At 40.5% G+C, this 13,243-nt stretch overlaps 1 protein-coding gene across 1 annotated transcript; it reads left to right on the forward strand.

The window, feature by feature from the left end:
• Positions 1 to 6,866: 6,866 nt before the first annotated feature.
• Positions 6,867 to 10,205, forward strand: LOC143851405 (uncharacterized). The gene is made up of 2 exons (XM_077360857.1): positions 6,867 to 7,254; positions 7,837 to 10,205. The coding sequence occupies exons 1-2, from the start codon at positions 7,071 to 7,073 to the stop codon at positions 9,888 to 9,890; spliced, it is 2,238 nt and encodes a 745-aa protein (XP_077216972.1). The 5' UTR covers positions 6,867 to 7,070; the 3' UTR covers positions 9,891 to 10,205.
• Positions 10,206 to 13,243: the final 3,038 nt, after the last annotated feature.

A 13,243-nucleotide genomic window follows, 5' to 3' on the forward strand; every position in this document is an offset into this window, starting at 1 on the left:
CTTTGAGGAGACTAGCTATGTCTCATGTAGGAAAATTCAAACCTTTAAGAGACAAGCTATGTCTCATGTAGAAAAGAGTTATACCTTTTTAGGAGACAAGCTATGTCTCAGCAGAAAACTCAAATCATTTGGAGACGGGCTTTGTCTCATTAGCACCTCCTTCTTAGAATTACTAATTTCAGAGTCAGTCCTTAGCATAGAAATCTCTCCTTAGCTAAAGAGTCAATCCTTCAGTTTCAGGAGTCAGTCCTATCATCATAGGGGTTAGATTTCCGTCCAACCTCTCATCAAGTCATGTGATTTTATCTAATCTTGCAAGGTATAAGATGCTGTCCAACCCTTGCAGATTCGTGATTCTGTTCAATTCCCCCGCAAAGCATAGGATGCTGTCTAACCTTTGCGGGATATCAGGAGTCTATCCCACCCTTATGATGATAGGATTCTGTCATCTTGAGTCAAAACTCAAAAACACATCAAAAACATCTGAAATTTCCAAAAAATCTCAAAAATCTTGAATCAGCAAGAGTAGCTAGGAAGTCTGGTCCGAACTACGTTGGCTTGATCCCTTTCCACAGGGTACATAGTGCAGCTTGGGATCCACATCCCAAGTCCAGCCAAACCTTTAAAAATTAACATTTCAAACTTTCCCAAAAATACAAAAATCTTCAAAACCTTTTCAAAAAGATCTTCCCATAGAGTTAGGAGTCTGTCCTAGCTGTTTGGGGTGTTTTAGAGTTAGGAGGCTGTCCTGTTTTTGTTGATATGCAGTGTCTTGTCGTGTGAGTGTCCCTAGAGTTAGGAGGCCTCGAGTCCTTGTCGGTTATACATTTAGTCGAACTGATGGCTAGACTAGGAAGCATATAGTCAACCCATGGTTTTCTTTAGGATGCATAGCCTAGTTACACATAGGATGTAGGGCCCACCTGCATTAGCTTAAGGCTAATCAACTTGCATTAGTTAGGGCATATAGGGAGTCCTAAAAATTACAATTCACGTGAACTTAAACAATTGTACAAAAAGCTTTAAAAATCAGTCGACTCTAGTGGATCGAGTCTAAGATAGCGGTTCTAGATGGTTAGGCATCGTAGTTTAGAATAGGTCATCGAACTACGTTGACTCCGATTCTTCCCGAGGTCGGGATACGTAGAGCAGCTGGGATGGACGGCCATCTTGGTCCGAGTCAAGTCTTGCATTAGAGTTTTATGATTTGTCTTGTCCAGTCAGGTATAGAGTTGATTTGTGTTGTGTGTTTCTCTGTGTTTTCTTACTTTCATGTACAGATCCTATACCTTTAGCTGTAACATGCATGTGTTTGCACGCCAGAACTTAGACACCAATTAGGTATGACATTCATAACCTAGTTATTCTCAGATGACACTTCTTTCGTTTCTTTTATGTGTGTTTATTAATCATCTCCGAGACATGCATGATTAGATAGACGTCTTCTCGGAGATATTCGTTCCTATTTCATATGACTTTTGCTCAAAACTCTTCAAAATCATTAAGTAAATGGCATAAGAGACCAGGTGCTTGCACTTGGGCGGACGAGGTGCTCTTCGGACCTTCCAAATTCATAACCAGGCACGAACCTTCTTTTTTATATCTCTGGTTATCCGTTGCAACAGAGCATAGTATGGGATCCATGGCCCACTTCCTTGGAGTCGACTCTTCTTTGTTTATGGTACGCCTCGAATCCGGGCTAGTCCCCGAATCGAGAGGTATCTCACCCTTTGTATCGCCACTCATGCTGTGAGGATCCTCTCCATTCACGTGGATGATTCTGAGACTGGTGTGGGGCTCGTCTCCCGCCTCTCTCGGATCGGGGTCCACAGGGCGTTGATCTGAGCTTGAAGTCGTTCACCGTGAACCCGTTGTTGTTCCTCCATCTTACTTATAATTTTCAACTTCTCGGCGATTAAATCCGCTCGTGATGGAGACATGGTGATGGCTCTTAATTTTCTAACCCAAGATTACAAGAAGATGGAATTCTTGTTTACCTGAGCTCTGATACCAAATAACGTAGGGGCATATACGACGGATTGCTTTGATACCAAATAACGCATGGGCGTATTGCGGAAGCTTGTTTTTGAAATATTCAACAGCAGGTAGTTGAATTGAGGCGGCAAAAACAAGCAGCATATGGCTTGTTGTAGAGATAGCAGCAAGTGGCTCTCCGGCGAACAAATTTCGCGGCAAAAAAAACAACGGAAAGGCAACAAATTTTAATTCATAAAAGCTGTAAAATTTTGTGTACAATGAAGTCTTTTTATAGACTTTTCATGGACGTTTCCTACTCCAACATAGTTTCCTAATTTTACTCAACCTTGTACCATAATCCAACCAGAACTAGGAAATAAATAAAATTCCTAAAATCTCTCCAACTTATCTCCTACACTTGACGTCCAACTTTTGCAACCAAATTCTAAAAAGTCTCCAAAAGAAATCTCTAAGATCACAAGATTCGTTCAACTCTACTCTCCCTAAAATTTCTCAAAAACAAATCCTATTATGTTAGGTACCTTACCAATACGCCAAAAGCTCCAGAACTGATGGAACGCGTTAGGCAAGGCCCTTTAAACTTATCTCATACCAGGCTGGGTCCCACCAAGTCCCATACCTAGGCGGGCCTCCACTTACGACCGTAACATAATAAAAGTAAAACTCCTAAATGTAGTATTCAATGTGAGCCGTTGATCTCGTGATCGTGCGATCTGTCAAGATGCACCTGCATTAGCATCTCATAGCAAGGCTTCTCATGGCACTATTCCCTTGAATTATTTTTACATAAAAATAGAAAAAATAGCATTTTGAGTCAAAATCATGAGAAAAACAATTTGCAACCATAAGATGCCCTCCTCAATGTAGTCTCCAAAAGCCAAAATGGTCCGAGTCTATTTTACTCGGCATAGGAAAAGCTGGGTTGGGTTGGTGAGAAGCAAAAGCTTTATCTTTCATTATCTCTATCCAGCATTATCATTTTAGTCCCAATCAAACAAACCCCCAATCCCACTTTACAAAAATCTCTTTACAAATGTCACACTTCCAAAACTACATCATAAATAATTAAAAAATAGCTTGCAGATCTAGACATTACATACCAAGCTCTCCTAAAACTGTTATAATTGCATTTCATATACTTGGATTTAGGGTTTTATGTATGATCCATGATTTAGAAAGTCTAAATCATGGAAATTCCACAACTTTAGAAACTCTAAAGTTGGAAAACATCCAACAGTCCTTGCCTACATCTAAAATTGGTGCCTCTGCCATTGCAACAACAGAGATACCTTGCACCATGGCCGATCACTCCTTTGCGCGAAATCCAACGATTGTTGAATCCTTTCCAAGCACAACGTAGGCACATAAATGCCCCTTAGAACTTCTCTCCTTTTACACACCACTAGGTTAATGGGAAACCTCTCTCTCTTAATGAGCTCTCTTGTTGTGATGGTAGGAAGAGGGTGCAAGGGTCTCTTTAAATAGGCAAAGAGCTCCCATAAAGCTTCTAATTTGAGTGCAAATCCGTTTGGATCTTTAGACATAAATTGGCAAGCGTTATTTGAGCCAACTTGCCTTCCAAAACAGTTCCAAATTAAAGAGATTAACTTATTTAGTGAAATGTTGCTTAGAATGAAAGGCCACACATGTTTAGCAACTCTAAACTTGGAAATCCATGATTTAGAAAGTCTAAATCATGGAAATTCCACAACTTTAGAAACTTTAAAGTTGGAAAACATCCAACAGTCTCTGCCTACATCTACAATTGGTGCCTTTGCCATTGTAACGTTAGGGTCCATGGCTACCACGACCACCATAATGGATTCCACTGAAGAATACAGTAAGTACTTACATACAATATGCACATTGGACAACATTAATGTTCATATGTATGTACTTTGAGCAATGGTTCCTAATAATGTACTCCCTTAAATCTTATATCACTATACTTCACCCAATAAGCTAGTGAATTATGGTTGTCGGGTATATAATATAACCCATATATGTTCTAATATAAGCCCAATAAGATAATGGACCGGTGTAGTGGACCTACATGGGCTAGAGTCCATTAATCAGTCATTAAGCCTAGTGTATCTTTATATATAGGGGCTGGAGGCAACAAACTTGGTATTCCAAACTAGATACCTTGGGAGTAATGCTTCAAGCAACCTCTTGCTTGACCTAATTACCTACCTTTAACAATGGCATGTCCACTCCCCACAATTAGAAGACTTTTATGGCTGATCTGATGTTTAATATATTTTGGACCCATTGAGAGACACCCATCTTGCTGAGAAATATATTGCAAGCTGCGGCAGAAAGAACCCATCATATATGTCGAATCCAACGAATCCAGCGAGCAAATGCATCGACTATGAAATTGAACTTTGCTCTCTCTCTCTCTCTCTCTAAACCTACGAGGCAGACACCACCAAACGACTAGGCATTCTTCAAATAAGAAAGAATAGAACAATGAAATGATCCTAATATTCAACACTAAAATCACTTAATTCAGACAATTCCTACTGTTCAAAAGTATTTTAGGGTGACAGCCAGTACAGGATGGCCTCTCTGTAAATGGTCCAAAAACATGCAAATAATCATGTAGGCTTGTCTTTGTTATCGAATGTACCATTAGAGGGCTCCAATTAGCTTCTCTCCAAGCTTTAAAATTATAGCTGAGAATTAAGAGTACACCTGTGTGTATGTTAAGTCACGACTGATGTGATAAACATAATAAAATAGCGGAAATGATAAGTAAGCCCCTTTTCATCACATGGGACACCCAACTGCAACATAAGTGGCAATAAAATCTGTTGAATCCTTCTGACATGAAGTACATCAGCCCCTCTACAGTCATTGATACATTGCTGCTGGGTGTCCCAAGTGATGAAAATTGGCGCATTTATCATTTCCCTAAAATAGTTGGATGTTGAAACCTGTCGTGGGGCCATTTGTCTTCTTTTCTTTCCTGCCCTGTTTTGTATTTGCATTCTCTTTACTGCTAAAAAATTACTATTTTGAGTGAATTTAAGCCTTCGATCAACTACAAACACAGATATGATTTGCTAGCGTCCCTAGCAAAAGGCATTTCGTGGATGGTCTGTTGCATGTGAGACCAGCTACAGAGGCTCACTTTTCAGCAAATTGTCTTCAATTAGAAGGGACCGGTCTCACATGCAACAGGCCATCTGCGAAATGCCTTTTGCGGTGGAAGCTAGCAAATCCCATTTTCTCAGGGTTAAATTCTTTCTAAATTCATTAATCTCAATTTTTGAGCTAGGTCAAAACATCACCCCAAATGTTTTTTTTTTCCATAGGTAAGAGCTGGGATCGGACGTGCGACCTCAAGGCCCCAACTGTTAGGACCGAAAGATATGTAGAAAATTTTTGGGGTATATTTGTCCCTTTTCTTTCGTCGGACAACCTCTTGTAGTGTAAGAGAGTAGTCATAAATACGCTAGAGGGGGTTGTCCCAAGGCAGAAAAAGGGACAAACGTCTCATTGTAGTGTAAGAGAGTAGTCATAAATACGCTAGAGGGGGTTGTCCCAAGGCAGAAAAAGGGACAAACGTCTCATATGTGGGTCTGCTAGTAAATTTTTTGGGGCACTGATAAATTCACCCCCTTTTAGGATGACTTCACCCCTTGTACCGGTTACTGCAACCGTTAAAACATGCACCAACACGAACAGGGTAATCATCCCCAACCAGTACTCACTTCCCTCCTCTCTCCGAGTCCTTGAGCACAAACCTTCTGTGGGCCCAACAATGAACGGTTTAGATAAAAAGTATAATCTTTTTAAAAATCACTTGGGCCCTTCAGATTCAAAGATCCAAACTGTTCATTTTGGGACCCAACGTAAAGAAGCCTTGCCCATATCTCCATAGGACTATCCAAGCCCTATGATCAGCCTCTTAGGATCATCATATGTAGTAATGTAGATGATTTTTTTGGAGAAAGGCTTATTTGCATTGGGCCATCAAAAATCATCTCCATTGGCAGTGGCAAGGATTATACATAAGGGGGCAGGCTTATACATAAGGGAGCATGCTTTATATTTTAAAGGGGGCTGGGCCTATCAAGGATGTTGTGGGGAAAATGATATAAACTCGTATAAAGGAATTATCGGTGCTGGCCCAACTGTCTCACCCGATCCACACTTCAACGAGCCACTCATACAACATTCTCCAAGACCGGCGCTTACTCTGAAAGGGAATCAGACACGATTGTGGAAATCCCATCGTCAAACGACTAATCCAGGTAACCGTTATACCCAATACGCTCCATACAAATTCAAAAGTTCCCGCCAAGACCACCATCCTCCATCTCCACCCAGAATTTCATGAAATCACGCCCCCACGAATATAATCACTGCTCATCACGCCCCACGTAAACAAAATCAAGGGCACGATTGTCGTCGTGGACATCGTGGGTCTCCTCCCCTATAAAAGGGCATCTACACACTCAAGCAAAGGGCCTCGAATTCAATTCTTTTCCACCTGTCTGGTACTTGTCTTGGCTCTTCTCCCATTCATCATTCATTGTCTGTGCTGCCCATCCCTGACTTAAGTGTCGAAGTGGCCGTCCGGAGCCACAACTCCGGCCCACTGACGCTTTTTCTATGAGCGCAGGAACTTAAGTTGGACCAAGCCAGTACGTGCAGTCGGATTTTGGGCACCATCAAAGGAGTTTGGCCCAACTCAACAAGGGCAGCTGCTCCTTTTATGCTACCATTGGATGATCCTAACTGTATAGTCTTTGAAGATTTCTATATGGTGTAGCTTATCTACAGATTAGAGGGTTAGGATAATCCGATGGCTTTGATTTTTGGAGCATAATCTAAGTAACATAGGGAACCAACAAGTCGATGTATCATATAATATCTTCCATACTAGTCCACTCTAGGCCGTAGCTATGACATGGAAGATGGCTTGTTTCTTTCACTTCTCTGCTACTCCAACACCAAACCCTAGATCCAACCCCTTTTCCGATTCCATAAAACCCTAACCCTAACCAGAGAGACACTCCAGCCACATTTCCATCCCTTCCCTCCTCTTTAATGGCAATCCGATGGATCTCATGCTAAGAAAATCCAACACCCATTCGATCATTCTCCGCAGTCAGATTAAAATCCCTTCAATCTCCGATCTCAATGGCCGAGTCTACTCATCCCAGCTCTGCTCTGGAGATGATAGACAGATCTTATTACGACAAAGACGAGGATTACAAAGAGGGCAAAGGCGAATTCATGATGGTATCTCTCTGCCCTTGTCTCGTTATTTTCATCATCCTCTTTATAGTTGGATTCATCCTTCTCATGGTAAAATTTCACTTCTTTTGCCATACCCCTTTACACAATATCATTTTCAAAAAAGAATGTCACCATTGAGTTCTAGGGTTTTGAATGGAATTGCTGGGAAAATGCCAGTTTTGAGTTATAGGGCTCATTTTCAAGAACTAATGTCTCCATTGAATTATAGGGTTTTAAATGGACTTTCTAGGAAAACGCCAGTTTTGAGTTCTAGGGCTTTTTTTGAAGATCAAATTTCACCATTGAATTCTAGGGTTTCAAATGGACTTTCTGGGAAAATGCCAGTTTTGAGTTCTAGGGCTCATTTTCAAGAACAAATGTCTCCATTGAATTCTAGGGTTTTAAATGCACTTGCTGGGAAAACGCCAGTTTTGAGTTCTAGGGCTCATTTTCAAGAACAAATGTTTCCATTGAAGTCTAGGGTTTCAAATGGACATGCTGGGAAAACGCCAGCTTTGAGTTCTAGGTCTCATTTTCAAGAGCAAATGTCGCCATTGAATTCTAGGGTTTCGAATGAATATGCAGGAAAATTGGCAGTTTGGAGTTCTAGGGCTCATTTTCAAGAACAAATGTTGCCATTGAATTCTAGGGTTTCGAATGGAGTTGCTGGGAAAACGCCAGTATTAAGTTCTTGGGTTGAAGTGGGAAAGATGCCACTTTTGAATTATAGGGTTATATCTGGGGTTTCGAATGAGGGTGCCGGTAAAATACTGTTTTCTACTATTTCGAATGGATACGCAGGAAAATTGGGAGCTTTGAGTTCTAGGGCTTTCTCTACCGCGTCCAATGCTGATGAAGGGGAAATGCTACTTTCGGATTCTTGGGATTTTTCTAGTGTTTTGAATGGTTATGTAGGAAAAGTCCCAGCATGTTCTGGGGTTTCAAATGGAGATGTGGGAAAAGGATCAGTTTTGAATTCTAGGGTTTTTTATCGGGTTTTGAATGGAGATGCAGGGAAAATGCCAGTTTTGAGTTCTACATTGTCTTCTAGCATTTGGAATGGTGAGGCAGCGAAATTGCCAGTTTTGAAATTTAGGTCTTTTTCTAGTGTTTCAAATGGAGTTGCAGAAACAGATGATGAAATTGATGACTCTGGTGACATTGATGATGATAAAAATGTGGGTTTTACTGAGTCTGCTGATCCCAAAGAGGTTGAAAGAGTATGCAAAGTGATTGATGATCTTTTCGCATTGGACCGGAACATGGAGGCAGTTCTTGATCAATGTGATATCAATCTCTCTCATTCTCTCATTGTAGACGTGTTAGCTCGGTTTTGCCATGCATGGAAACCTGCCTTTCGGTTCTTCTCTTGGGCAGGGCAAAGACCAGGTTTTTCCCATGATTCACGAACATATAATGCAATGATGGCTATACTTGGAAAGACGAGGCAGTTTGAAAGCATGGTGGACATGCTTGAGGAGATGGGGAAGAAGGGTCTCCTCACGATCGAGACTTTTGTTATTGCAATTAGAGCTTTTGCTGCTGCGCGGGAGATGAAGAAAGCTGTTGGGATATTTGAGTTGATGAGAAGGTATAAGTTCGAAGGAGGTGTTGATACATTCAATTGCTTGCTTGATGCACTTGCAAGAGCAAAGCTTGGAAAGGAGGCTCAAGCTTTGTTCGAGAAGATGAAAGATCGGTTCCCACCTGATTTACGAACATATTCGATTCTTCTCACTGGATGGTGCAAGGTAAAGAATCTAATGGAGGCGGGGAAGGTTTGGAATGCGATGATTGATAATGGTTTGAAACCTGATATTGTTGCTCATAACACAATGTTGGAAGGGTTGTTTCTGGGAAGAAGACGATCAGAAGCTATTAAACTGTTTGAGCTCATGAAAGCCAAAGGCCCATTTCCAAACGTGCGGAGCTACACCATCATGGTTAGGAATTTGTCCAAGAGGAACGAAATGGAAGAAGCCGTGGGGTATTTTGACGAAATGCTTGCTGCTGGTTGCCCGCCAGATGCTGCCATTTACACGTGTTTGATTGTTGGATTTGGAAATGAGAAGAAAATGGATAAGGTCTATGGGTTGTTGAAGGAAATGAACGAAAAGGGTTGCCCGCCAGACAGTAGAACATATAATGCACTGATTAAATTGATGACAAATCGCAATATGCCAGATGATGCAGTGAGGATTTACAAGAAGATGATTCAAAACGGTTTCAAACCAACTATCCACACCTACAACATGTTGATGAAGTCGTACTTTCGGGCGAAGAATTATGAAATGGGGTGTGCTGTTTGGGAAGAGATGGGTAAGAAGGGATGCTGTCCTGATGATAATTCTTATACTGTTTTTATAGGAGGTCTTATAAGCCAAGGAAGATCAGAAGAGGCTTGTAAATATATAGAAGAGATGATAAACAAAGGGATGAAGGCTCCTCAGCTCGATTACAATAAGTTTGCAGCTGATTTCTCTAAAGTTGGGAAGCCGGATATACTCAGTGAACTGGCACAGAAGATGAAGTTTTCGGGCAAGTTTGAGGATTCAAATGTCTTTGCGAGGTGGTCTGAGATGATGAATAAAAGGGTCAAGAGAAGGGATCCTGATCATGTTGGACGGCGGCAATTTTGATTTCTTTATCGGAGCATGAAGGCGTGGGATCTGAATGAGGCATAAACTGTGGATAGATTTTCAATTAATCTCGTGTTGGATGTGCTAGCATGCCTTTCTAGGTACTTAACTGATTGTCTTTCTGTTCGTATTTGATCTATATCAATCAATCATGTATAATTATGTACCGAAGATCAAAGCGATGTCATGATGTATAGTTTGTTAATTGCATTTAAAATTTCAGGTTTTCTGAAATTTTAGATATGTCCATGACTCTTGATGCCTTTAATTGTTATTCAGCCTGTTGTATCTTATAGAACATGCGATTTCAGTTGCCTTATGGGCATGCTGATTGTATTATTGAATCGTATAGAACAGGCAATTTCCGGGACCTTATGGACATGCTGATTATATCATCATTTCAAGTGTTTCCTAAGAGGCAGTCAATTTCATCTGCCATCGCCCGCCCACCCACACACACTCAACTCAACTCAACTCAACTAAGCCTTTGTCCCAAACTAGTTGGGGTCGGCTAATGAATCCTTCAGAAAAATTTCATGAAGAAGGTGAAAGGATCTACCCGGCTCAAATCAACTAAGTCTACTCCTGACACTAGTTGGGTTCATCTACATGGATCATTTTCGTCAATTCTATCCTATCCAAGGTCATGTTCTATGTTATATTCCTAGCCCTCAAGTCTTTCCTCACTGTTTCTACCCAACTTGTTTTCGGTCTGTCCCTACCTGTTTTTACTCCATCAACTTGGCACGAGTCACTTCTTCTCACTGGAGCATCCAAAGGCCTACGTTGGATATGTACAAACCATCTTAATTGGTGCTCTCTCATCTTCTCCTCAATTGGTGCCACCCCCACCTTTTTACGGATGTCTTCATTTTTAATTTCATCTAACCTTGTGTGGCTGCACATCCATCTAAAGCATTCGCATCTCCGCTACACTCATCTTATGCACATGCTGCTTCTTGGTGGACCAACATTCTAAGCCATACAACATGGCTGGCCTCACAGCTGTCTTATAAAACTTTCCCTTCAACTTGGTAGGCATTTTACGATCGCACAAAACTCATGAAGCATGCTTCCACTTCAACCAACCTGCTCTTATTCAGTGATCAACATCCTCTTCAATCTCTCCTTTCGTAAGTAGGATTGAACCAAGATAGCAAAAGATATCCCTCTTAGGTACCTCATGTCCAACAATATTTACTACATCGTCGCCCTCCTCCTTACATTACTAAAGTTGCACTCCATATTCTCTGTCTTAGTCCTGCTTAGTCTAAAACCTTTGGATTCCAAAGTAGTTCTCCATAACTCTAACACATACGCACGATTATATCATCATTTAAGTGGACCTCGGGTGCATGGCGGTCAGTGTGCAGCTCTAGAGAGGATTTTCTCTCTTTCACTAGATTTATTGTGGGAAAGGTTGTGAAAATCAGTTTTAGTGAATATTTGTGAAGGGATAATGCTCCATTCTATCGTGAGTATTCGAACCTCTATGAGTTAGTTCGTGAAGAAGAGCTTTGTATTATCAATTGTTATGAGAGTGGTGGTGGTCATGATTGTGTGTGTGTGTGTGGTGCGTAGGTAAGATAGGGTTGGGTAATTAGGCATTAACTCAAAGATGAAGGGAGTAATTTGGATAGAGAGGAATTCTCAGATTTTATTTTTTTTAGTGATAAGGGCTCCCTCCCTAGCTGCTTGGCGTGGGAAATTAGATTGACATTGGCATCTTGAGCTTTGCAACACAAGTCTTTGTCGTGCCATTCGGTGGACAATTTTATCAGGAATTAGGATATGATTTTTGTTTGTCACGGTCCCCAAAGCAAAAAATTAACGTTGACAATTGCTACTTGGCAACCCAGGCATGTCAGATATTGTTGGCGTTTTCACGAATTGCTTGGGTAACATCATCTAATCCTTTGTTGGTACGATCAGGCACACTAATTCTTCTAAAGCCTAGTTTGTTCTCTTCATAGGGGTTTGATCATCTCTTGCTTAACCTGATGGAGGAGAGCTTGGAGGTGGAACACAACTTCTAACACTATGTTACCGGCCAAGGGGATTAGGGACAGTCTGTGGAGATTAGACAAATTCATTGATGCGATTATATGTGTTTGGATAGTGTTGTCTCCATTTTGCTTATTCCTAGAAGTTCTAATAGTTTGCCCGGTCATTTTGTGCGGCCAAATTGGGTGCTTCTAGAGTCTTTATTTTTGGGGTATTATTTGCCTCCCCAAGTGCACTTGTAATCCCTCTTTTAATCAATGTTATCCTTTCGAAAGAAAAAGTTCAACGTGTTGCCCTTGCAGTGAAATTGTTTTTCTGATCAATCATGGTATTAAGCAAGTTATTCTCTTTTGGTTTTTAATATTACGATTCGGATGGATATTCATGTTTACATTGAAAACTTGATCTTATATATTTCAAGAGAAATATCACCTAGATAGCATTTCTTATCAATCAAAGTTGAGCTCCCTTTGAAGCTTTATCAATCTGTTTCTGTTCTTTCCTGTGTGGTTATGCACTTATGCTTTCAATGTTATAAAAATGTTTCAATACTTTTCTACTAAATATTATCCCTTATATCTTGATATAATTCTGATAGTGTAACTGATCTAACGAGTAGTGTGCAACATATCTATTATAATATAGCAGGATGGGGGTTTAGCTGTTCACTCTGACATGGACAGCCCCCCATCCAGCGTCAATCCAACGTGGCAGCATAAATAAAACGTAAATATCTTTTGTACTCCAAAAAGGAAATTCTCTAAAAATCTGCTTCTAAAATCTGCTTAAAATCATAATTTCCCTAAAAATCTGTTTAAAATCACGTATCTCAGAATTTTCTAGGCAGCCTAAACTAAACGGAATGCAGAGAATACTAAACGCTTGACTCAGAAAATCTCTCCCTTTTCCAATATTTCTCTTCTTCTCATTCACAAACACCAAAACCCTGAATAAGTTTGGTTGTCTGCAGATGTTATGGAATTTCATGGGCATAAAGATAATGAATTGCTTAAGATTCTTCTTCTTTTTCTTTAATCTCTGAATACGTTTCTTCGTCTTTCTGTCTATCGTTTTCAATATCTTTCTATATTTACTCCCTGTCGTCGGATGGGGAATGACCTCAGAGCAGGAAAGCTTAATCACTATTGGTTTTGTTTTGGCGTCTTCTTGCTTAAGGAATTTAGACACCCTCGAATTTTTAGTACATCGACCTTTGTATTAACTTTTTTTTATCCGTCACTGTTAGGGCCAGGTTCATTCTGGGTTTTGAGAATTGATTTTAAGTCCAAAACTGATTATTGGGCGCAAAAGTAGAAGGTCCCTCTTTTCATTCTACACATGTTCCTTGA

This window comes from Tasmannia lanceolata, unplaced genomic scaffold (assembly GCF_043159265.1).
Source record: "Tasmannia lanceolata isolate RefF3 unplaced genomic scaffold, GAP_Taslan_0.1 ptg000002l, whole genome shotgun sequence".
NCBI classification, from domain to species: Eukaryota; Viridiplantae; Streptophyta; class Magnoliopsida; order Canellales; family Winteraceae; genus Tasmannia; species Tasmannia lanceolata.

Bases quoted from the DNA above. Each gene is read 5' to 3' on its own strand.
- LOC143851405 (XM_077360857.1), top strand. From the start codon at position 7,071: ATGGATCTCATGCTAAGAAAATCCAACACCCATTCGATCATTCTCCGC. The intron at 7,255-7,836 runs GTATCTCTCTGC...ATGAATATGCAG, and splicing joins GCAAAGGCGAATTCATGATG to GAAAATTGGCAGTTTGGAGT.